The sequence below is a fragment of the Malus domestica genome, chromosome 13 (genome assembly GCF_042453785.1).
Source record: "Malus domestica chromosome 13, GDT2T_hap1".
Taxonomy (NCBI): Eukaryota; Viridiplantae; Streptophyta; class Magnoliopsida; order Rosales; family Rosaceae; genus Malus; species Malus domestica.
In genome coordinates this window covers 8426745-8451615 of record NC_091673.1, presented here as the reverse complement: position 1 = coordinate 8451615, position 24871 = coordinate 8426745, and the positions used below count along the sequence as shown (strand labels likewise).

The 24871-nt window shown below is 39.7% G+C and overlaps 3 protein-coding genes and 1 non-coding gene across 4 annotated transcripts; 1 reads left to right on the top strand and 3 right to left on the bottom strand.

Moving 5' to 3' along the window:
- Positions 1-532: 532 nt before the first annotated feature.
- On the bottom strand, positions 533-2335 carry LOC103452149 (uncharacterized). Its single transcript, XM_008391646.3, has 3 exons — positions 2204-2335; positions 1720-1812; positions 533-1601 (listed from the first exon to the last, which is right to left on the bottom strand). The coding sequence occupies exons 1-3, from the start codon at positions 2249-2251 to the stop codon at positions 669-671; spliced, it is 1074 nt and encodes a 357-aa protein (XP_008389868.1). The 5' UTR covers positions 2252-2335; the 3' UTR covers positions 533-668.
- A 1722-nt stretch (positions 2336-4057) lies between these two features.
- On the bottom strand, positions 4058-7217 carry LOC103452150 (uncharacterized). Its single transcript, XM_008391647.4, has 5 exons — positions 6881-7217; positions 6683-6786; positions 6438-6551; positions 4498-4581; positions 4058-4359 (listed from the first exon to the last, which is right to left on the bottom strand). Exons 1-5 carry the CDS (start codon positions 7134-7136, stop codon positions 4303-4305), a joined length of 615 nt encoding a protein of 204 aa, XP_008389869.1. The 5' UTR covers positions 7137-7217; the 3' UTR covers positions 4058-4302.
- A 108-nt stretch (positions 7218-7325) lies between these two features.
- On the top strand, positions 7326-9950 carry LOC103452151 (DNA N(6)-methyladenine demethylase ALKBH1A). Its single transcript, XM_008391649.4, has 7 exons — positions 7326-7563; positions 7655-7806; positions 8154-8500; positions 8768-8906; positions 9021-9087; positions 9208-9329; positions 9488-9950. The coding sequence occupies exons 1-7, from the start codon at positions 7451-7453 to the stop codon at positions 9625-9627; spliced, it is 1080 nt and encodes a 359-aa protein (XP_008389871.1). The 5' UTR covers positions 7326-7450; the 3' UTR covers positions 9628-9950.
- A 449-nt stretch (positions 9951-10399) lies between these two features.
- On the bottom strand, positions 10400-10480 carry TRNAL-AAG (transfer RNA leucine (anticodon AAG)). Its single transcript has one exon. It is a non-coding gene; the product is annotated as a tRNA-Leu (tRNA).
- Between the last annotated feature and the right edge of the window lie 14391 nt (positions 10481-24871).

Here is a 24871-nt window from a genome sequence, read left to right as displayed (position 1 = left end):
GCACAGATTAAATGCAAAACAATCAACGGTTGAAATAATTCTCTTATAATTAAAAAATTATATATATATATATATTTTTTTTTTCGGTTCGGTATGGGAATACCGAAAAAATGAAATGCAATACCGAATCCCATACCGAAACTTTCGGTTTGGTTTGGGATTACATCCCGAAAATTTCGGGAATTTTGGTTTGGGATTTTTTTGGTTTGGGATCGGGATTTTTTTGGTTTGGTTTGGGATTTTTGGGATTTTTTTCCAGCCCTAGTATTTTCTAGCAAAAAATTTTTGAATAAATTGTGCGTAAACATAACCATTAAGTTGGAAATTAACCGTTTATAATGATTGTGGAGGGAGAAGAATAGGCCCAAATGAAAGTTTGAAGAGGAAACCAGTAGTTGCTCTAAGTTCGGAGAAAAAATTGGCGAAATAATCCAAAAGGTAAACGCTTTACCCAACAAATTCTTTCCTTCTTAACGAAGAAATTAAAACATGCCCTATGTCAAGACTATTAGGTTTTGAAAAATAGGAGTAGGAACAAGAAAAAGAAAGACTTACTATGCTCCATTTACACGTACAATCAGGTCCATGAAATTAGAGTTCACAGGAATAATAAAGCAATAAAAATTACACATGTTTATTGTTACAAAAAGCAATATCATGATGAAACCCTAGGCTGGATTAGTCATAGTGTCAAATGTGTTTTTCCTGACCAAGAGGCAAGTGATGCTGGATGGCTGGGTGTGTGTATTGTTGAGGGTGCACATCACAAAATCCGGTCGGTACAGCGCAAGCGTTAACCGGTCCTCCCCCAAAACCAAGCCGGTTGCGTCAAGCAGGACATGCCATGAGTTCCTATGTGCCTCCGAGATCCAATGCATTGAGTATTTAGTCCCATTGACAGTGGCAGGATAGGAAAACATTCCTTTGGGACTATACTTGCACTTTCTCCTAAAGTACTGGCTAAGTTGTGACCCTTTTATCCTCAAATCCAACCAAGTTTCTGGTGCTGAAATAACCCTAGATTCTTTGGTACTTGCAAAGTCCCTTATGGGATCAGTCTCCTTTCCCACAATGGTCATATAGTAATTTCCTCTGAAGAAAGGGTAGCTCTCACCAATCATCACCATTGCATCTTTGTAATTTGACATGAAAATGACTAAATAGTCCTCCTCTTGCAACCCACATTGCTTCAATGCCCTATTCCTTGCTTGGACCTCAGGAATGGATACAAAGTTACCCTGGAACGAGGATTTCTTGGTCAGGATGTCGAGAAGTCTTGAGGGTTCCATCTTAGTCCTGTCCAAGTCGGAGTGAGTGCTGCTGAATGGGGACAACTCCTTTGCTGTCACACTCTTGGGTAACTTGAGCTTATCATAGGGTGGAGTTCCTGAGGATTCTTTGTTGATCAAAAGATTATCGATGTATAGTTTTTCGACATCTTCCACTAGTCCATTGCAGTATTCTGGGTACTTTGCGAAGATGTATTGCTGAACATAGAGCATCTCACTTGGTGTGATTGGACCTGACCATCTCAGATCAAGGCCTCTGAGTGAGGATATGGCTTCTGCTATCAAGTGAGCAGGAAACATGGTGATTGCCTTCTGTGATTCAAACAAGTATGGCGGAACTCAGTTAACACGTAAATTAGTAGTAGTACCACATGATGATGTGACCGTCACGATTAAAAAAGGAAAAAAGTAGGGGATAGAATTCACTAACCTTAACTATCATGCTGCTTGGTCTTCCATCTTGAGTTCTTGAGTTTGGTGAAGAACCTGAAGCCAGTCCTTGGAGTTCACCTCTTACTATATCCTAAAGAGCAAAGAATTGGAAATTTACAGCTCACATTTAGCAACAATATTTTTCCTTATTCTAATTATCTCAACTACGGGGAGAACAATTTGAACTTGAGTGCAGAGAGAGAGCATAATGCTCTAGCCAATTTCACTATGCCAAGATATGTCAACGGAAAGTGATTTCCAAACACTCATTTTCTCTTCATGCACACCCTATTTATCTCTGGCCTTTGGATTGAATAACCAAAGAGAACCAAGCGACTGAAATTAACGGGCTGTGCACATGGAGAGAATGAATGAACGTAAATCACTTCCTTATGCCAATTAGGAGCAGCTTTGAAGTAATAATACAGTTACAGAGAAAGGTTTATGGAAATATATACACACACACACACGTATATATGTACCTTGAGTTTGCGATTCATGGTGTCTTTTTCTTGTTTGTTTCTTCCCATGTTGCTTCTCACTCCTTCAGAAGCAGAACATAGAAAATTGGGAGAGGAAACAGAAATGTCGAACCAGAAAGGCGGTCGTGAAGACTTGAGACTAGTCTTTTGTTATATGAAGATTATATGCTGCAGGGTGGGGTATCAAATTGAAAGATTAAAATAAAACCATATATCTTCAAGACAAAGAGAGCAATGCCAGCAAGTGATGAAAGCAATACCCACACACAGCATTTAGGTAGGATATCAATCATAGTTTATTCAATTATATATTCACCTTGATTAGCTCAGCTAACAATAATTATTAAGGTTAATTAACCCTTGTGTACAATCTTGATTTCTAGAGGTTTATGGTAGGTTTACATGGAATATGTATTTAAATTATTCAAATTCCTGACTTTCTCAATTTTTGCTTACACACACATGATCACATTACAATTAGTAATTTAATATTTGAAAAATCATAAATTACATTGACTATGTGAATTAAGTGATCTTGTTCCATTTTCTTCTCCCTTATTCTTAACTTCCCGAATTCATTACTTTTTCCTTTACTGCCACATGCAGAATAAAAAAGTATACGAGTTTCACATTACATTAATCTATAATCTAATACCTAAAAAACCAAAAATTACATTGATAAAATAGGTGACCATGTACCATTTCATTCTTATTCCTAACTTTTCAGATTTATTATTTCTCCGTTTCAAGTAAGCAATCATTATCAAATTTACTTGTAAATGGGTAACATAATGCTTGGTTGAGTCAAACCAAAAAATTAACAAAGTAGGTATGGTTCAAGTTTTGAATTTTAAACATGTGTCACCTTGAGTTTGTATATTTTTTCTACCGAAATGCCTGCGTGACTGCGTCGATCGATCTAAGTTCCAAAAAATAAGGATATAAAAAAGTTGGAGACGATGAAATGGCAACAAGTAGCAGTAAATTAATAAAGGTACCAAGTATTAGGTCATCAAAGATTAATTAAATTGTTGGGAGAGATGGCGAGTCGTTGAGGAGGGCATGCATTCAGGGATCTTTCTAAAATTGATAGGGACTCGTAAAATCATGCGTTAATTTATTTTAAAGCATTATGTTTTTTTCTCTGCACTCAAGTTTGAATGTCACTTTTTGTAGTTTAGATATATAAAGAAAAATATTGTTTCCCCAAAGCATGGATTAATTTACATGCCTAATGATGTGGGCTTAAGTATGATTATCAATATAATGCTTTAAATTAATCCCAACCATAATTCAAAAGTAGATGTGGTCCTAAACATTCACATCCATGAACTATTACACGCATGCTGCTTGGAATCCAATCACTAGCTAACTTGTGTATAACTGTCGTTCACGATATTTGAACTCAAAATCTCGTTAAACAAAGTGAAACTAAGTGACGTTAGACCGAATTAACATTAGTCGTGTTATCGTTCTTTAAGAATGATACTTAGTGTTGGATTTGTTCGATCACTTTAGCGTTAGCCCCTTCCAACGCTGGTTGATTGCAAAAGGTCAATTGTGTACGAGACGCCGCATGGCAGCGATTTGGTTGCTCCTTTAAGCCAAAGATTGGAAGCAAAACGCTGCATGTGTTTGCAGTACACGAGTGGAATTTTGCTCAACTGATATGTCGGGAGCATCTCCTCTCCAACCAAACACATTATTGCTTTACGAATAATTGGTTTGCATTACTCAAATATGATGAAAATATTTCGTGACCTCAAACAAATTACCCCTAAAAAATTACGACTAAAATCGACTCGTTTCTTATACTTCTAAAACCGACATTAAAGAAAAAAAATAGCAGGAAACTGCTAAGAATCTGGCCTTTCATATAATCAGTAACATATAGTCGAGTAATACAGATTGATGAATGCCTACTTTCTGAATTATACCTAAATACATCCCGAGCGAGTAGATGGATAGATTTTGAACGACTGCTCAGATCGCTAGTATCATGAATTAGCCCAAATCTGAACCAGACTTGAGAAGGGCACTGGGGAGGACGCTAGAAATTGGCACTCTGTACAGATGCACGATAAAAATGGAGTATTCCACTACAAAAAGTATTTCATCCGATCATCTCTTCTCATGGCATTGTATACAGCTTGGACCTGGAAATCACAATACAATTCCACGTCATCAAATTATAATCGTTATCCATTTATTGCCTGAAGATTGTCTGCATAATGGATATAGAGAAATAACATTAGCAAATTCATGGCGAGAGTGCAGGGGAGGGAGGGGAAAACCTGTTCACTTGAAATTACTTGAACGGGTCCAATGTTTACAGATACATATTTTCCCCTTGATGATACCTTCTGCCTCACATGACCCTGCCATAAAAAAGAGCATATAAGCTCCATCTAACTTTTGCATTCATTATTTGTGAGTGAATTGAACTTGTGCACTTGATAGATCAGACATCAGCAACCATATCAACACTCAAATTTTTCATCTTAATTCAAAAGGGGCAACAAAATGGATTGCAGCACAAGGATGGATTGCAGCACAAGGATTGCTGAATTTGCTGTTACATGTTGCACCATCCTACGACCTACCACATAAGCCCTTTGGAGTAAATGAATTTCACTTTTCACCTTATACTAAGTTTAAATTAAAACAAATGTCAAGTCATGATTACTAGCAATTGAGACCAAGCCAAGAAGACAAAAACTCCCAGTTCTTTAAGTGTTATGTTCCTTCCATTCACAATTATCTTATTGGTGAAAAATCCATACAATCGGGCGTTAGGAAAAATAATAATAATTTGGCACCCATTGATCTTAATTTGTCAGGTTCGTATTCCACTCAACCGTCTATACTTCAAAATGCATCCCAATAGATAAGCATTTGGCTATAGCCTAGAGGGAGCAAAGTCCGCAGACCATTTGCTATGCCTGTTTCTGAGCCATCTTAAATCAGCGAGAACACTAAACTATGCTCAAATTCAACTATTAGTCAGTTCCCATATGGTTGGTTCCATGTTTACCCTCAACAAGTTCACATCAAGAGCTAGTTTCAGTTATGAGCACTAAGGGCAAGACGTATACCACATTTTTTTCTAGCCAACAGATCCTCTTTTAATCAATGATTGGCAAAGTACCTACCACACTCAAAAGAGAAGTTGGTTAGTTCCTTTTACGACATATGCAGCCTGCCCAACTCTTTGCACCGCATTTTCAAATTCAAACCTAGTATATGCTCAACATCTTTTCTGGCACATTTCATACTCTTAGCCTCTTATCACTTTCTCACTCCTTTTCAGGAGCTTTGAACTTCCAATAAGATATTTCTCAGTGGCAACTGCATAAACCATGATTAGTTTTCCATCATGATAACCGGTCAAAGCTGCTCCTTGTTTCTCATAAAACTGTCCATCAGTACATCTAAAAATTCCTCAGGCTGTCTACCAGTACATCTTAAAATTCTTGCCCCCAAACTACAGTGACACTTTACTTTGGTTGGAATCATAATGTTCTGTACAAAAATAGAGGGCAGGAGGGGCATGGTAGAATACATCGCTATAAGGTCTCCTCTTGACCCTAATAAATAATAAAATTACCTTAAGCCTACCGATCATAATTTCAAGGACATACACATAAGTCTAAGAAACAACTCCAATGCACCACGTCTCTGCTTATAGTTTAGCATATACTTGACATTGCAATAATATGTCCTCGCATTATTTAAGACAACAAGCACCTCTTTGGCTATCATAATTCACTTGTTTCAGTCTATAAATTTACATACTCAAGAAATCAACTCAGAAATTAGCTGCCAGTTTCCTATTCTATTCATCTCCAATTGAACTACTCAATACACAAGTAATAAAGCACGGGGCTTGTAGCTGAAGTGGTCAAAATCATTTACCCATGCACCCGAGGTCCTAGGTTGGCTTCCCCCCTCCCCCAACATCGCTTGCATAAAAAAATACATTTCATGAACATTGATACACTCAATGAAATACAATGTGCAACAATTTGATCCGAAAGAAACAACAGCCTACTGAACTACACAAGTGTACTTGTACGTCCACATAATGGTTTGATTTCAGCAAGGTACCCATAATGCTTGCAAATACATGCATTAGACCAATTCATAAATATATCTATCAAATAACTGCAAATGATGGGCAGTCACAACAAGGGTTATATACACATATATTGTGATTGTACGTAAGTATGTATACCTCAGGGACCGGTTGTTGAATTACGGATTCGACGGCAACAACCATAGCTTGCACAAAATCATCCCCTCCAGTTCCAATTGCTGTGAACCCTCTAACAGTTGGATACGAATTTACCTTAGATAACACAAATTAACACCATTTTATATACACAACCACGTTGAAAATATTATTCACTTATTCCTAAGCGTTAAAAGTCAGCTGCTGAATCAAAATTAATCAAAAGCAAATCAATGGTTTATCAATACCTTCTGATCCAAGTCGACCCATTCATTCGTAGAATCATCCGCCACCGTGCCTCCGATAACCACATTCGTCGTCTGCCCAACTCTCCCTTCAGTCTTTGAAACCTCTATATCCAATTTCAACACCAAAAACGAGTCAAAAAATACCAAAAATTAATATTATAAGCATATAAATTTCTGAGACTCGGAGGCGAGCGAAACCTGAAATTGCTTTCAAGATGGCCTCTTGCGGCGGGCCCTGGTCGTCCTCCGACAAATCCGACGAGTTCTCGTTGTGGGCGCGGTTGAGGTGAGTCCGTCGCGCGAAGTGGATGTCCCGGGTCCTGAAGTGGCGGCTCAGCCTGGGGGAGGAGAACCCGCGGGTCCTGAACGAGGCGGAGGCGGAGCTCCGAGCGAAATGAACGGGTCGCCACGCTTCTATTAGCAGAGCGGATCGTAGCGCAGTCCTGCACGCCATTTCTGGTCCTTTTTGGATTCCGAGGAGATTGTTTCGTGTTTTCTTTTGTTTTCCTTTCTCTGTCCCAGAAGATAATTTAAGGAGATTCTTTGAAATTGAGAAAGACGAAATTATCCTTTGAAATTGGGTTAGTGAGCAGCATCAGTAAGGGCTTAAAAGTCTTTTCCGTGGAATTTGGAGGGCTATAAGAAATTACCGCCGAAGTGCTGCAACCGCGCGATCAAACCCTAGTGAAACCCCCCTCTCCGACTACCTTGCTCACTCTGTTTCCCGGCCCCGAGTTAACTCATCGCCGCCCGAGGCGACTCGCCGAAATGTACGGATCCGAATCCGGTACGGTCCCGGATGATTCGGAGCGAACCGCTTTCAGACGAGCGGAGAAGAAGTACAAGCTGTACTACGAAGACACTTACAAATCCTCCAAAAAGTAATTCAATTCCCGAACATGTAATTTGACGATTCCGATTCCGACTCCAATTTCGTAAATAATTAAACGTGCAATTTCGTTTGTTTATCAGGAAAAGGAAACCGAAACCGGTGGATTTATCCCAGGTCTTGGATTTCAAGTCAATTCTAGAATCCTACAATCAGAAGGCTGTGCTCCTGCCGGGAATCGTTCCGGTTCAATGCGGTTTTGACGGACCCGTCTTCTCCATAGAAAATCGCCCAGGCAACAGCCTATTCTCTGTCAATGCATTTTCATAATTCCATTATATGCTTTTGATGCACTCAATTTTTTTTTTATTTCTCCTACATTGGATGAATGCTAATGTATTTTAGGGATTTGAATTCATACGCGGTTCGTTAGTAACTAGTACTATAGGGATTTGAATTGACTAATTTCAGTTTATAGACCTGGCGTAGCCAAGTTGACTAGAGCAGTGTTCACCCTAAGTCGCACCAAAGTTCGAATCCCCATTCTAGTAGTTTAGATTACATATAATTAGAATACCGCTTGAACAAAAGAAAATTAGTTATACGGATTTGAATTGGTATCTCCTTTTGGAAACGTTACAGGATTTTATTTCGTTCCTGGAGCACTGAGTGTAGAAGAACAATGCCAATGGATAAGGGAGAGTTTAACCATCTTCCCGCAGCCTCCTAACAGAACAAATCACAATGCATTTTACGGGCCTATTAGTGATTTATTTTCTGCGGCAAAGGAGAGGAAAGTTCTGGTTGCAGAAGGGAGTTCAAATTCTGAATGTAGTTCTGCTGTCAGCAATGGGGATGCTGACAGGTGGAAGTTCTTTGAGGAACATGAAGTGTCGTCAAAAGGAAACTCAGGAAAATCAGTCTCGGCTTCAGTTTTATTACGGAAACTGCGTTGGAGCACCCTTGGCCTGCAATTTGAATGGTCCAAGGTAGGTGTTGGTCCAATTTTTCTTTTCAATCTAGAAAGCCTATCATGCATTTTTACTAAACCAAAGTTGCATGCCGCTTGGATGCCACACGATTTAGGCGAGAATAAATGGAAACTGTACTTTTCAACCTAAAAATAGTTGTTACCCTTTGTAAGCAATGAATAGTTTCTGATATCTATTGGTAAATCAGTTCAATTTGAGACTTTGTTTGATGCATTCGAGTTTCCTCACAATACATATCGAACCAAAAATATGTTCATGGTGTAGCGAAACTATGACGTCTCTCTCCCACATAACAAAATCCCTGATACACTTTGTCAACTGGCTAAAAGACTTGCAAAACCTGCAATGCCTCCGGGTGAAGAGTTCCAGCCTGAAGGTGCAATAGTCAACTACTTTGGCCCAGGTATTGCTACGAAAGAGTTCCTCACCAACGATTTGAATGTTGTTTCTTTTTGGTATGAAGGTATGAACAAGCTAGAATTTACATTTGTTCCGTCTTCTGTTTTTCTTTGTCTAGGCGATATGCTTGGGGGCCACCTTGATGACATGGAAGCTGATTGGAGTAAGCCTATCGTAAGCATGAGGTATCTTTCCATGCCATTTCATTTTTGTTTTTCAATCCGGGTTGTCCATCAAGAAAAAAAGGATATAGAGCTAATAATATACATATCCTTAGGAGCTGAAATGTCTTTCACTTTCCTCAGTTTAGGCTGCAAAGCAATTTTCCTTTTGGGTGGAAAGCTTAGGGAGGATCCTCCAATAGCAATGTTCCTTCGAAGCGGTGATGTTGTACTTATGGCCGGGGAAGCAAGGGAATGCTTTCATGGTAAATGCGAATCTTCACCTTTCTTTTACTCTCGTGTGCTTTCTTGTGATAAACAGTGCGGCTTGCCATTTACCACAACACTTAACTGTGGTTGTGATTTCGTAGGGTATTGTATTTACAGCCTTATAAGGTAACGGCTTGGCTTTCTTGTGTTGCAGGCGTGCCTCGGATATTCACTGAGGGAGAAAATGCTGAAATTGTGCCTCTTGAGAAGCAGTTCTCCGACGAGGAGGATGTTTGTGTTTTAGAGTACATCCAAACTTCAAGAATCAACGTCAACATCAGACAAGTATTCTGAGTTTCTTATTTTCTTTTTCATTGAATTTTTTGTTTCAACGGAAATGAATTTTTGGCGATGGAGAATTGTAAGAGATGGTGCTACACAAGGACGTGGGAGAGCTATATAACTACGACGGGGGGTTGCACCAATGAATGCATGGCTCATTAGAAGTTAAGCAGAAACAAGAGAAAATAAGTACGAATGCAAGCATCATTGATCATCCAATGGAGCAATGCAAGTAGCATTGGTTAGAAAAAGACACTGTTATTTGATTGTCGAATTGAATCGAACGTGTATTATTGGGAGTTATATTTAATTGGGGTCGTTATTTTTTGTAAAAATTCATAGTCAATGCTCCTGCAGTGCAAGGTTATAGCTTTGGAGGCAGATTCTCTGCCCTTCCACTTCCCGTGCTCTCCTGTTTGTGTGGTCACGATTAAGCCACGTTGACATTTTATATTACTATTTCTTTTTGTCTTATTATCTCTATAAAAAATAATATAAAATATTGATGTGGTTTAACCGTGACCACACAAAACAGGAGGCATGGAAAGTGGGAGGGCAGAGAATCTGCCTCCTATAGCTTTCTCACAACTCCATTTTGTAGGTTGTTCTGATGCCAAAGAAAAATTTGTACAATGTTTTTAAGAAATGTTGAAGCTAATGGATGTCAACTGTTTTTTATGCTCAACAGTCTCTGTTCTAGGCGCGAATTAAAATTCATGGAACTCACTTTACCCCATTAAAAATATAAAAAAAATAAAAAATATTGAACTCGGAAAAATAGAGATGTTGACAGTGGGATTTGAACCCACGCCCTTTCGGACCAGAACCTTAATCTGGCGCCTTAGACCAACTCGGCCATATCAACATGTTGGGAGAATGCGCTATTTATATATTAATAAAGAACGAATACACTGCGCCAATCACAAAATAGGAAGATGTCCCACATCATGGAAACATTGATTGAAGCAAATGTTCACAAAGATTTACGCTGAGCTTTGATATTGCCAAGCTTGTTAGTTTAAACTTAAAACTAAAAACTGTAATAAGGTGATTCATGTACGATGTAGGTTAGTAAAGGAGTTTTCATTTAGTCACCATAGTCTTATATGTGTGAGGTTGCTTAAGCACGCCTTAAATTACTCATGTTAGTATGACACTCTACGCATTATAACTGGATACTTATAATATTTTACATAAGTAAATGTTGGGCTAGGAAATAGTTTAACGTTCTTGTGCTATTGTCCAAGTTGTAAGCAACTAAGCACACCTGAAATTTCGCTGAAGTTTTCTTGATATCCCCACTTTTGGTAACGTATCACATCTAAGATTTTTTGTAGATATTTATGTTGACATGATCTTATCTCCATTCTTCAATAAGACCGTCAAAATCAATATTTAACAGCTTGGATGTGAGAACTTTTTAGAAATAGTCAAAATCAATACCTAATATAATTAAATGTTGGTGTGAACACTGAAAATTCCTGAAATGAAAGAGACAAGAACAACGTGCACAAAATAATATTTGTATTTGATGATTTTGGGTTACAATCTCTTTCTATTTTGATCCTCTGATTCGATCTCCGTAAGGTGTTGATTTATGGATGTTTCGTTGATCCAAGGGCCGTCGAGGCTTGATCTTGGATGAACTGTTGGAAGTTTCTTCAAGGGGTTGTGGGCTTGATCTTTGAAGGTGGATTTGAGCGGATCTTCAAGGAGCCGTTGGGGCTTGATCTTGAGGATGAGTGTTTCTTCAAGGGCCGTTAAGGCTTGATCTTGAATAACGGTGATGAACGAATCTTCAAGGGGCTTTTGGGCTTGATCTTGAAGAACGGTTGGATGTATGGATTTGTTGATGTTGTTGATCCAAGGGCCGTCGGGGCTTGATCTTGGAAGAACGATGAACGAAGAACGCTTTCTTCAAGGGCCGTCGGGGAATGATGAACGAAGAACGAAGAAGGCTTTCTTCAAGGGCCGTCGGGGCTTGATCTTGAAGATGGATGATTGTTGATCCAAGGGCCGTCGGGGCTTGATCTTGGAAGAACGATGAACGAAGAACGAAGAACGCTTTCTTCAAGGGCCGTCGGGGCTTGATCTTGAAAGTGGATGATTGTTGATCCAAGGGCCGTCGAGGCTTGATCTTGGAAGAACGATGAACGAAGAATGAAGAAGGCTTTCTTGATTCTTCGGGAACCTGGATGCTTGAGAGCTTCGGAGTTTCAGAGCTTCAGAGCTTCAGAATTTCAGAATTTTGCCTAATGATTTTGGTTCCCCCAAATGAATAAAATTGGCTTCTATTTATAGAATTTTCCAATGCCTAATTTTGAATATAATATTCCAGATGAAATAAGTCGTTTCTGCCAGATGTTGACATGTGTCCTATTTGATGACTTTTCCAACTTATTTCGATTTTTTGTTTAGACATACGCTACGTGTAAAATTTATGTAATACATGAGCGTTGAAACTTTGATTTATCGGTCAACATTTATTTACCGAAATTTCGATGTCTACAAATGCCCCCACTTCAAGGCGCGTCGTATACATGTGCTTGTCATGTGTAGGAGATGTGTTTGGAAGTCCTTTATTGTAGATGTCGATCCAAGGGCCGTCGAGGTTTGATCTTGAATTGGGTTGGAGATTTCTTCAAGGGCCGTTGAGGCTTGATCTTGAATTGGGTTGGAGATTTCTTCAAGGGCCGTCGAGGCTTGATCTTGAAGGTTGAAATTGGACCACTAGGAGCTTCATGTGGTAGATGAGCTTTGGCTTGGGTAGTGGATGAATCGGCACGTATTTGTTTTTTGCGCTTTGTTGACTTTCCACAGCTTTGATCTTGAACTAGGTTGGAGGATTTTCTGGATTCCTCAAATTGTTGATTTTTCACAGCTTATTCTTGAACTAGGTTTTGATTCAAGAGTGGTAGACAATTGATCTTGAATCGGACTTGTGATTTCTTCAAGGGCCGTCGAGGCTTGATCTTGAATTTGGCCGGAAACTTCTTCAAGGGCCGTTGAGGCTTGATTCTTGAAGGTTGACTCGAACACATGGCAAGCAGGCACGAGGTGAAGGTGACGACTTGTTGTTTTGTTCAATCTTTCTAATTCACACCTGAGCAGTTTGGTCAGCGGTATGATCTTCAAGATTGATGGGTTTTTCTTCCAGTGGGTGACTTGATCTTTAAGGTTTGGATTCAAGGGTGGTGAATTGGCAAGTGCAGCCCGCAACGCCTGGCGAGTCGACCCAAGAATTTGAGGGTCAAAACGAGTCCTCCACCCAGAGTGATTGCAAACCTGATGATATGAGATACTTTTGATTTTGAAGAAGTAGCGGATGAATCGGCACGTGCTTTGTTGTGCTTGTCTCCACATGCCTCAATGTATCATTTTTTCTTGTCTTATCTATTCTTCTGGCAGAATGTAGCATCTTCTCGAGTTCTTCAGCTCAGACTCCTTCTACTGAGTTGACTGTGCAGGTTGCATTCTTCTCTGCTTGTTTCTTCTGCATGTTGTCTCCACATGCTGCAAGGTATCATTTTCACTTGCCTTATCTGTTCTTCAGGCAGATGTAGCAGCTTCTTTGGAAGTACAGCAGCAATGGGAGACGAGTACTCGAGAGCAGTGCTAGGTAGGCAATCAGGGAAGGGTTCCAAGCAGTCGGTTCCTTACCCGAGTTTGAGTGGAGGTTCCGGCATATTGTTTTCTTTATCCTTGTCTTTGTAGGTAAGAACAAGGACAAAGGAAAGGACAGGGATGACGGAGCTGCTGGAAACGACGTGTCCCGTTCAGATAAGCCTCCTGCTTCCGCCGGAGGATTCGAACGCGACGACAAGGAACATTGTGATTATATGCACCATTTTTGTGGCGGAGCTGATTTCCGGCGTGCTTTTCTTCTGGGCATTTATAAAGAAGTACATCAAGTACAGAGACATGGCTCGGACTCTGGGTCTCGAGTTCCTCCCCACCGGGGGCCCAAAGCGGTTCTCGTACGCTGAACTTAAAGCCGCCACCAAAGACTTATCGAACCTCATCGGCAAAGGCGGGTTTGGAGATGTTTACAAATGCGTGTTAACCGATCAGCGCGTGGTGGCAGTTAAGTGTTTGAAGCATGTCTGGGCGGAGGTAACGATTATTGCCCAGATGCACCACCTCAACTTGGTCAGACTTTGGGGCTTTTACGCGGAAAAGGGTCAACGGATCTTAGTCTATGAGTACGTCCCAAATGGATCCCTCGACAAGTACCTCTTCCAACCGGGTCGGGTTACGCCGTCAGACTCGGTGGAGGAAACGGGTGTTCTGATCGATGACAAGCAGAAATAGAATCGTGGATGCCATTGCTGAGCGCTGTGGGCCTAGAATAGCCGGGAGAATAAGACAAGCTGAAGCCTGGGCTTGGATTTGTGGCTGGGCTCATCACGATTTCAGGCCCCAATTAAATGATTGCTGCACCTTCTAGATTTTCTAGCCCAATAATTTTGATCCATCCGCTTCCTTTTTATTTATTTACTTATTATATTTTATTTTTTTAATATATGTATATATATATATATATTTTTTTTTTTAAGTACATAGTAATCACATATGTATTTTTTTTTTTGTAATGAAATTGACTTTCATTAATAAAACCCTTATTTTTATTTTGATGTGACTGAACTCAAAATTGAATATTCAAGCTGCTTACGTACCCTTCCAAAGAAGAGATCAAGTCTTAACGTAGTTCGAATAAGTGATGAATTTAACAGTGATTTTGATGATGATTTTGCCGTACACAGTTTATGCTCTTGTGGGCCAGGAGCTTTGGTGTTGCCTTTTATGCTCGTGCTGACCAGGAGCATTTGGTGCCGTGTTGCAGTTTCAGCTCGTGCAGGCAAGGAGCGTTTGGTGTTGCCTTTTATGCTCGTGCAAACCAGGAGCGTTTGGTGCCGTGTTGCAGTTTCAGCTCGTGCAGGCAAGGAACGTTTGGTGTTGCCTTTTATGCTCGTGCAAACCAGGAGCGTTTGGTTCGTGCAGTTTAGGCTCGTGCGAACAAGGAGCATTGGTGAATTTGTCAAGCAATTTTGGAGAGGCGTTCCTCACAATCTTCATAGCAAGAAGCCTTGACCGAGTGATTAAAGAAGTCTTCAGGAAAGAAGTCGCGCATCGTGATGGCAACAGACGATCTTTGTGTCGTAATTTTATCATCTTCAACACGTTCACGTTGCTTTGAAGGTTGACAAGAGCTGCTTTGCCCCCTTTCCGATTGGCGAACTTGTGGAGGAGACGTATGCTTCTTGTGCAATTTCTTAGGAGTGACTTGAGTCCATCCTTCAACTTTGTTTGTCTTGGAGGATGCCCCCGGAGGTTGAGGTAAAAACTTTGAGTAGGAAGAGCCAGAAGTGATGGTGGTATAGTTTGACTTCACCACATCGTCAAGATCTAGCTCGATGATTCTTTTCCGAGCCAGCTTCATGATGAGATCTTTCAGCACGAAGCACTTTTCTGTCGGATGACTGATGAAGCGGTGGAATTTACAGTACCTTGGACTGTCGGTGCGATTCATCTCTTCTGGCCGTCTGCACTCAGGCAAGCCGATCACCTTCTTTTCCAGCAAGTCTTCTAACATGGCAACCATATCAGAGTCGGGGAATGGATAAGTTTTCTCCTCAAGCTCCTTCAAAGTGCGTCTACGCATCTCTTGATCACGAAAGCCTTCGGATTGAATCGCCTTGCCTCGTGTAGGGATTTTGACGGGAGCTGTGTTGTCTGTCATTGCTTCCTTGGTGGATTTCCACGCAGCATTCTCCATCTTTGTCTCAAGAACTTTGTCGTTCTTGTAGTCGGCGATCGGTTCCTTCTTCCCATGATGGGCGATGCTTAACTCCATGTCATGGGCGCGGGTGGCAAGCTCTTCGAAGGTCCGTGGTTTGATGCCTTGAAGGATGTATTGCAAACCCCATTGCATGCCTTGGATACACATCTCGATTGAAGAAGTTTCCGAGAGCCTGTCTTTACAGTCGAGGCTTAGAGTGCACCATCTGTTGATGTAGTCAATGACTGGCTCGTCCTTCCACTGCTTTGTGCTCGTTAGCTCTAGCATGCTCATAGTGCGGCGGGTGCTGTAGAAGCGGTTGAGGAATTCCCTTTTCAACTGTTCCCAGCTGTTGATGGACTCAGGCTTTAGGTCCGTGTACCACTCAAAGGCGTTTCCTTTCAGCGAGCGCTTAAACTGCTTGGCGAGGTAGTCTCCCTCCGTCCCCGCGTTGTTGCAAGTTTCGACGAAATGTGTAACGTGCTGTTTTGGGTTTCCTTTTCCATCAAACTGCATGAACTTTGGTGGTTGATATCCCCTCGACATCTTTAGGGCATCAATCTTCTTTGAATAAGGCTTTGAGTACAACCCGAAGGTATTTGAGCTCCCTTCGTACTGTGCCTTGACGGTGCTGGCAATCATCTCTTGCAACTGCTGGATAGAAAGAGATCCAATGAGTGCCGCTGCTTGGTCTGGCTCCGGCTTCGCATCGATTCTCTCCACCGTAGGCTCATCTTCTGGGTTAGGGTTCTCACCGTCCCGTGGCTCCAGTCGGCTGACGAGTGCAGCGATTTGCAAGTCTTTTTCTTCCACAGTTCGGGTTAGCCTTGCGATTGCTTCATTCATTTGAGCCAGCTGCTCATTGATTGAAGTTGCTCCAATGGTCATGACTTGCATGGCTGAACTGCCGCTCGAATTGGCATCAGAAAGCATGGATTCGGAGTATTTCCTTGGACTTTCGCCCCTTGGTGCCCTTGGTGAGGCTAAGGTGATCAAAGGCTCGTGCCTTGGGTGCTCTTGTTCCTTTGGCAGAGTTGATGCAGAGGTGAAAGAGGTGGCGGAAGTAGCTCTTGCCTTGCTTCGAGTCGTGATGCCTAAAGTGACACCACTTATGACGAGGACGCTCTTGATCTTTGCGCCAGTTGCGGGAACAGTTTGAGCCTTCCTTGATGCCATTAATTTTGGAAGTGTGCTCGAATTTCTTGAACGGAGAAAGAGATGAGAGGTAGAGATTATCCCACCGGGCGTGCCAATTTGTGAACACTGAAAATTCCTGAAACGAAAGAGACAAGAACAACGTGCACAAAATAATATTTGTATTTGATGATTTTGGGTTACAATCTCTTTCTATTTTGATCCTCTGATTCGATCTCCGTAAGGTGTTGATTTATGGATGTTTTGTTGATCCAAGGGCCGTCGAGGCTTGATCTTGGATGAACTGTTGGAAGTTTCTTTAAGGGGCTGTGGCCTTGATCTTTGAAGGTGGATTTGAGCGGATCTTCAAGGAGCCGTTGGGGCTTGATCTTGGAAGAACGATGAACGAAGAACGAAGAACGTTTTCTTCAAGAGCCGTCGGGGCTTGATCTTGAAGGTGGATGATTGTTGATCCAAAGGCCGTCGGGGCTTGATCTTGGAAGAACGATGAACGAAGAACGAAGAAGGCTTTCTTCAACGGCCGTCGGGGCTTGATCTTGAAGGTGGATGATTGTTGATCCAAGGGCCGTCGGGGCTTGATCTTGGAAGAACGATGAACGAAGAACGAAGAACGCTTTCTTCAAGGGCCGTCGGGGCTTGATCTTGAAAGTGGATGATTGTTGATCCAAGGGCCGTCGAGGCTTGATCTTGGAAGAACGATGAACGAAGAATGAAGAAGGCTTTCTTGATTATTTGGGAACTTGGATGCTTGAGAGTTTCGGAGTTTCAGAGCTTCAGAGCTTCAGAATTTCAGAATTTCAGAATTTTGCCTAATGATTTTGGTTCCCCCAAATGAATGAAATTGGCTTCTATTTATAGAATTTTCCAAGGCCTAATTTTGAATATAATATTCCAGATGAAATAAGTCGTTTCTGCCAAATGTTGACATGTGTCCTGTTTGATGACTTTTCCAACTTATTTCGATTTTTTGTTTAGACATACGCTACGTGTAAAATTTATGTAATACATGAGCGTTGAAACTTTGATTTATTTACCGAAATTTCGATGTCTACAGTTGGGCTAGGAAAGATTTTAACATATTGTCCAAGTTATGAGTATGCTTAAAATTTCGCTGAAATGTCCTCGATATCCCCACTTTTGGTAATATATCTCAAATTGAGATTTTTTGCCGATGTTTATGTTGATGTGTTCTTATCTCTATTCATCGATAAGAGCATCAAAATCAGTATTTAAGGCTTAGTTGTGAAAACTTTTCTAAGAAATGGTCTGGTTTTAGGGATGAAAAACTAGAGACAAAAGGTATGCCCAAGATAGCGCTTTGTGGTTGAAATTCTTCACAACTCGTACAACAAGGTAATTACTCTTAGTCTCATATCTCAATTTGATTTTTTTACTTAAATGAATCTTTTCATATACTAATGAGTAGATTTATTAAACCCCAGGATCAAGATTTTTCAGCTGAATTTCTTGTATGAAATCTGTTCATAATTTAACTCAATCAAAATTTATCATAATTTAACTCAATCAAAATTTATGTTGATTTTTTTCTTTATCTAGTCTACATATCCTCAATATTTTTTCTCACATCAGCATTTAATAGATTTGTGACAAATTTTCATTTCTTTTATTTTTAATCTTTAATATTAGAAAGCCAGAATGAGAGTTTGGTGTCTCAAGACTTCACCAAAAAGAACTGGACTACATGCCCCTCAAACAAAAAAAAGTAAAAATGCCGTGAAAAATGGATTCATAATCCACAAAAGTGGTGATAAACCCACCCTATTGTCCTATCTTTTCACCCACATTTTAGTAAAAATGTTTATGGCATGTTTATCCTTTTATAAAAATACTTTTAAACCCTTATTTATTTTATTATAATTAATGTTATTATAGCTCAAAAAATAAAATTAAAAAAAAAACCTAGAAAAAAATACTCAGCTACCATTTCTCCTGTCCCCACCCTATATCTCTCTCTCCCCATCATCGTTTCTCCATCTCTCTCTCAAACTGGGAAAAATGAAAATCTCCCTCCTCATCACCCACCACCCACCACCACTCCATAACCAAGCTGCCACCGCACTGTTGTCCACCTATGTTCCATCAAAATTGCATTTCAACCATTGCAAACAAAGAGAGGGGGTCTTCGTCCTCTCTCTCCCCCGTGCTTCTCTCTCTTCCTCCCCTCCCGTTTCTCTCTTCCTCCCTTCCCGTTTCTCTCTCTACTTCCCTCTCCCGTTTTTCCCTCACCCCAAAGGACATGCCACCAAGCATGTGTCAAAGGTTTTGGTTGCTGACGGGGGTGGGTGACGTTTTGAAGGGGTGGTGCGGCTAGGGTGATGACATTCTGATAAATTAAAATAGAATGAATTTAGACATAAATTAGAGGATATTTTAGGAATAACTGTGGGTGAAGAAATAACATTTTTAATTTTTTAACTTTTTATAATGAGTCAAATTATAAGGTGGGTGAGGAAATAAAACAATAGGACGTGTCTAGTAACACTCATCCACAAGGGTATTTTTGTCAACAAGTAATCATAATACAACCTAATAAATAAGAGAATTACAAACTTAAAAAATTACAGGAAAAAGAGAGAGAACTAGCAGGGAAACCAACCCACCCACGTCTATCTTCCAAAACCCCATTTTCTGATCAAACTTCTTCCTCACACGATCGAACAAACATGATATGCCACGTGACGAAGGAGAAAAAACCCAAACATCTAAGGAAATAGTTTCGCAGAAGGGGAAATCCAAACAGTATATATTGATTGCTTAACCGGAAAGGGAGAAATAAAATGGGGTTTTCTCAATTTTGTTTGGAGTTTAATAGATAGTACTTTTTTTTTTGTTAGTCTATATATCATAGTACTGAGAAACTTTTCTGCAAAACTTTTATCTCTTGCTCGCAGGTTGAGGCTCCATCACCCTGGCTGCAGCTTTCATGGCCATACAGGTAGGTGTGCTTTTTGCTCCAAAACTTGATCTTTTGTTTAAATTTACAAACTTTGATTGGATTTTGGTAAAGGGTTTAGTGAAGAAAATGTTTTTATTTGGTTTGTGTGATGTAGATTTTGGAGTTTGTTCGAAATGGAGAAAAATCTAAGGAAAACTAATGAAAATGGCTTGAAAGCTTTGAGTTTTAACGATAAGGACAAAATAAAGGGTAAAGTGAATAGTACCAGGATTGACTTTTTAGTGTTAAAATGTGGTTTTTCGTTAAAGTGAATAATACTGGGAGTTTTTATTTAAAGTTCCTAAAAATCTATGACGGAATAGGGATTGGGACTACAAAGTGGAAGAAAATGAAAAATTTCTTGCGCTCTGTGATTGTTTGCTTTCTGCTGGGTGCATGCGATTCACTTAGGGTAAGAAAGTTTGGTAATTTAATTTTTTTTTAATATTTTGGTAATCAATATTTTTCATTAATTTCAACTGTTTCACATTGTGTGTGGATTATCATCCCTTTCTGAAGTCATCAAGCACAAAGGCATAATTGGAAATTTGTATAGTTAGCCTACATTTCATATTCAGAAGGTCAATTGGTGAGTTTCGTACTGAGTTTGGACTTTAACCCTAATGTTTTTTTTTTTACTAATTCATTTCATTAAACAAAACAAAAATCAATGTGGTTGATATTGCATTGCACTCATATTTGTCTTACAAAATCTAATTAGTTTTTCTTCCTCAAGGTAACAACCTTCTATTGACATTTTTGATATATGATGTCTAGGTTTAAGGTACAATCAGATTGGTTGATACGCTTTGGCAACCTTAATTCGAATTAGTTAATTGCACCATTATTAGTGGTAGGAGCCTAAGAGGTATGTAACACCCTTGAAAATTTTAAAAATATATGTTTATGTGGAATTTTTTTTTTAGGAAAGTGAAATAAGGAAAAATGCCTTAGTTGGCTAAATTGAATTTTACGAGAACGTATTTTTATTCCTTATATATTTTGTCATGTTTCTTGGCATATTGGGATAGAGCTCGATCTCACGAGCGTGTAAGCGAAAACCGTTCATGAAACGGAGTTATAATGAATGAGTTATTAACGATTGAATTCGAGGGAAAAATAGATATTTTCTTATTAAATTGGAAGGCTCCAGAAAATATAGAGCAATGGGAATACCACATGTGTGGCTATGATGAAGAGGGAAAGAGAGAAAGGAGAGTGGGGGATGGAGATTTGGCCCAATCAGGAGGAGGAAAAAGAGGGCATGGGAGATAAGAAAGGAAAAGGGGGAAACCAAGTCTCCCTCAACTCGCAACCCGACCCGTTTCCAAATTTCACCCCGACGCCAATTCCTGCGATCTTTTGGCAAATCGATCGTCACCACCACCCTCACATGACTCCACGACCCTCCCTCTACCATTTCCACTTCTGAATTGAAGGAAATAGACTCAAATTCGTGATGAATCTCATCAAGGGGCTTCGAGGGCACCATGGCAGTGATTGGCCGTTTCTGAAGCTACCACCATCGACCACCCATGGGTTGACTCCTCATGAACCCAGGAACAAGTCCCAAGCCTTGGTTGGGGCGGCGGAGTGCCGGATGAGGTGGATCGAGGCCACCAAAGTTCTAAGGTTCCGGCTGGTTTCGAGACAAATTTGAGCTTTTCCCATCCAAATTGGACTTGGCCACAGGTATAAAGTTTTTTCTACTCATTAAGATCTTATTTTTTTGGAAATTTTGAGAATTTTTTGAAATAGTTGAATTTTCAGGCAAACCGGGGTGGCCGATCGCCACCCGCGACGGCGCGTGGTCAGAATGATGTTGATGCTATGTTTAGGCTAAATTAGATGCCTTGAAGTCAGTCTTGATATTTGTATGATGTAGGTTAATTGTTTGAACCTAAATTCATTACGATACCGTACTTGATCAATTTGGGAATCAACGATCTGACCGTTGGATCATCACTAAACTTTGATACATTGTAATATGTAATATTTGAGGACATTAGGAACTTACGGATCAGGAATCTAACATACAGATCTTTCCAAATTGGATTTGTAAGTTCGTAAAATAAAGCATCGACCGTCACTTGATTTCGTAATTAGCGAAGATCCGACCGTTGGATCATAATGAAATTTTAGTATATTGCTCCAAAAGCGTAGTACGAACTACGAATGGCTTGATTCCTTGATTTAGGGTACGTAGGCAGTCTAACCAGAATGTTAGATGCAACCATAAGTGATAGGATCATATATATATATATATATATATTTTTACTTCAAATTCACTCGTCTTTTCTTAGTTAGTTCCTTATATTTTTGAGCTATTTACGTTATTTTTTTATGTTTATAGGATTTGTTATGCAAAGAAAATAAAAATGGCACAAATGAGTTTTAAATAATAAATTCGTCGAAAATTGCTTTAGTCGTTCTCATTCTGTCATGAGTTGGCTGTTACAATTTTAATTGTATGGTCTATTTATGTTGTAGTGCCTTAGAATATTAATTCTATGATTTTTTCTTTTACTATTGCCGTCCAAGTTGTGGCCATCTTGTCTACTCATGTATTTTTATTGTCTTCTGCACTAAAATTTGTTTCTTTTGGAAGAAAAGAAAATAACAAGTGCCTGTGCAGCGTGAGGTGGAGAGCAAAAAGAAGCTACCTGGAGTGGAAAAAAAAAAGAATAAAAAGAAATGAAGAGCACTAAGCCTTGTGCGGTAGGTGAAGCAGAAAGCAGAAAAATAAAATATAAGTTAGCTGCTTGCGCAGCACAGGAAGAAAAAGAGGAACCATGCACTGCCTTAGGCAGTGAGGAATCTTGTGGGTGGAACAAAAGAAAACAAAAGAATGAAAAAGAAGAAAAATATATTATACAAGTGCTTTGCAGCGTGCAAGAGTGGGAGAAGCTGAGAGAGCATACGGAAAAAGAGGGAATAATGGAAGCTGCCTGGGCAGTTTGAGAAATTCATAAAAAAAAGGCTCGGTGGAAAAACAAAGGAGGATAACAATAAAAGCTGCACCTTGCAGCGATTTTGAAGGGGGGGCCTCGGGAGCGAGAGAAGGGAGCTGCCCTTTGGGCAGCTCGCAGAGACGCAGGAAGAGGACCGAGAGGAGAGTGCTGCCATTGGGCAGCTTGAGGAAAGGAAGTCAGTGGCGAGGAGGACAGGAGGTCAGCATGAAAATGCAGTTCATAGTCCATGCAGTTCAGAGTCCAAGCAGCAGATCCTTTCTTTCGGTTTAATCTTTCCAAACTCCTATTTTATTTTTGTTTTAATAATGTGTAATTAATTTTATTTTGGCTAGAGGTTAATTCGAAACCATGAATATATTTGTAATATGAATTGATTACCTTCAGTTGTGATTTCTGAGTTGTGATTTAATTTGCTTAACTGCTTGATAGATAACTTATTTTTGTATGTCGATTAAGGATGCATACTTAATTTACATGCATGAATTTGATGCTAGAATATAAGTGAATTTCACCTAATCGTTATGAACTTATATTCACAAGTAGTGAAGGTTGCTAGTCACAATCACGTTAAGTAAATTCTTGGCATAAGTTTCATGCAAATCATAGTAACGAGTGCCTCGTCAATACTTATGTTTTTCAATGATTCTTGCTTGTATCTCTATTATGCAATTCATGTAGGGAACTTGTAGGGAATGTTTTGGGTTGTCGTATGCAATCATCCAACCCAATAACTTGTGGAAAAACTGAGGGTTAATTAGTGCAATTCACGGTTAATTTGGGGCGTTGAGATTTACAATTTATTGAAAGAACAACTGAAAATCAATTTAGGTTGCATATGTGTCATGTGTGGAGAAGAACCCTCTAGCTAGTCCGTCATTTATCCTTTCACCTTAATTTTATGTTTTTTTGTCAATTCTGTAATTTAATTAAGTTTAATTTACTTTTCATCAAAACCAAACACCCATCCATTATTAAATTATATTATTTAGTTAGTTTTCTTTATTGTTAGTCTTTTAATTTAATTTTCGTCCATTTCAGTTCCTAGTGTTTAATTTAATTGTTTTCATTATTTTGAGTCATTTTAAGTGTGTTTCGAGTTATTAGAGTTTTTAGCCTAGTTTTGTGTCCTTGAGTCTTATTTAATATTTTTAAATTAATTTAGAATAGATTAGCAATCCCTCCTAATCCCCGGCCTAGAACGATACCCTACTTACATCTATACTACAATTGTCAAAAAGAGGGTTTAATTTGTGTGTCAAGTAATTCTCACATCAAATTTTGGCGCCGTTGCCGGGGATTAGTAACTTTGCTAATCCTTTTATTTTTGTTTTTGTTTATGTTTATATTGGCGTTTGTGTATTTTACTTTTGATATTTGATTTATTTTTCTTTCTTTGATTTTAGGTTCAAATGGAGCCGAGGGAAATTTAAAGGAAAGATGCGTCCGGCTAAAGACGTTAAATCAAGCGCTTCTTGGGAGGCAACCCAAACATTCAACGAAGGGAGACTTTGGAATCGCTAACCCAATCAGCTTTGCATTCTTCCACCCTTATCTTTATTGCTTTCATTTTGTTTTGTTTAGTTAGTTGTGTTATTTGGTTGATTTCTGTAAGTTTGTGTTATTTAGTTTAAGTGTGGGGGAGGGTTAACCAAAGTCTCTTTACATTAATTTACATATAAAATAAAAATAAAAATAAAAATAAAAAGATAAAATTTAAAATTAATGATAAAAAACAAAAATAATAATAATAATAATACAAAAAAAAATAATAATAATAATAATAAAAAATAATAATACAAATATTTTACAATGATGTAAACTAATAGTATTCATTGGTCCGGTGGTGCTTCAGTAGTTGGCGGGGCTTCAGCAGTCGGCGGGGCCACAGAAGGAGGAGGCGGCAGAGGTTGATCAGTTGGAGCTTCACTACGCGGTGCCGCTCCAGAAGACGAAGGCAGATGTTGTTGGAACAAACCCACAAACCTCCGATGATCAAGTAAAATTTGACCATCGGTGTCCTGCATCTGGTCAATCTTCCTCTTCATGCTGGTGGCATAGCTGTGTGCGAGCTTGTGCAATTCCTTATTCTCATGCTTGAGCCCTTTAATCTCTTGCTTGAGACTCTGTATTTCAGCCACCAAGGATTCAACGTGACGGGTTCGGGCATATAGGCGTTGGGCCATGTTGGATACGGAACCAGTACACTGCACACTGAGAGCCAGAGACTCCTTAACCGCCAATTCATCAGACCGTCTAGCGAGCAGTCTGTTATCTTTAGGAGTGACAATGTTCCGGGCCACCACCGCTGCTGTCATATCGTTCTTCATCACCGAAGCCCCAACGGTAAGGGGACCAGTGGGGGATATGAAAGAAGGGCGTCATATGTTGTCTGGT

Bases quoted from the DNA above. Each gene is read 5' to 3' on its own strand.
- LOC103452149 (XM_008391646.3), bottom strand. From the start codon at position 2,251: ATGGGAAGAAACAAACAAGAAAAAGACACCATGAATCGCAAACTCAAG. The intron at 1,813-2,203 runs GTACATATATAC...TTTGCTCTTTAG, and splicing joins CCATGAATCGCAAACTCAAG to GATATAGTAAGAGGTGAACT. The intron at 1,602-1,719 runs GTTAGTGAATTC...TTTGAATCACAG, and splicing joins CAAGCAGCATGATAGTTAAG to AAGGCAATCACCATGTTTCC.
- LOC103452151 (XM_008391649.4), top strand. From the start codon at position 7,451: ATGTACGGATCCGAATCCGGTACGGTCCCGGATGATTCGGAGCGAACC. The intron at 8,501-8,767 runs GTAGGTGTTGGT...TTCATGGTGTAG, and splicing joins TGCAATTTGAATGGTCCAAG to CGAAACTATGACGTCTCTCT. The intron at 8,907-9,020 runs GTATTGCTACGA...TTCTTTGTCTAG, and splicing joins AGTCAACTACTTTGGCCCAG to GCGATATGCTTGGGGGCCAC.
- LOC103452150 (XM_008391647.4), bottom strand. From the start codon at position 7,136: ATGGCGTGCAGGACTGCGCTACGATCCGCTCTGCTAATAGAAGCGTGG. The intron at 4,582-6,437 runs GTATACATACTT...TTTTTATGGCAG, and splicing joins TTCAACAACCGGTCCCTGAG to GGTCATGTGAGGCAGAAGGT. The intron at 4,360-4,497 runs GTTTTCCCCTCC...TGTGATTTCCAG, and splicing joins AAGTAATTTCAAGTGAACAG to GTCCAAGCTGTATACAATGC.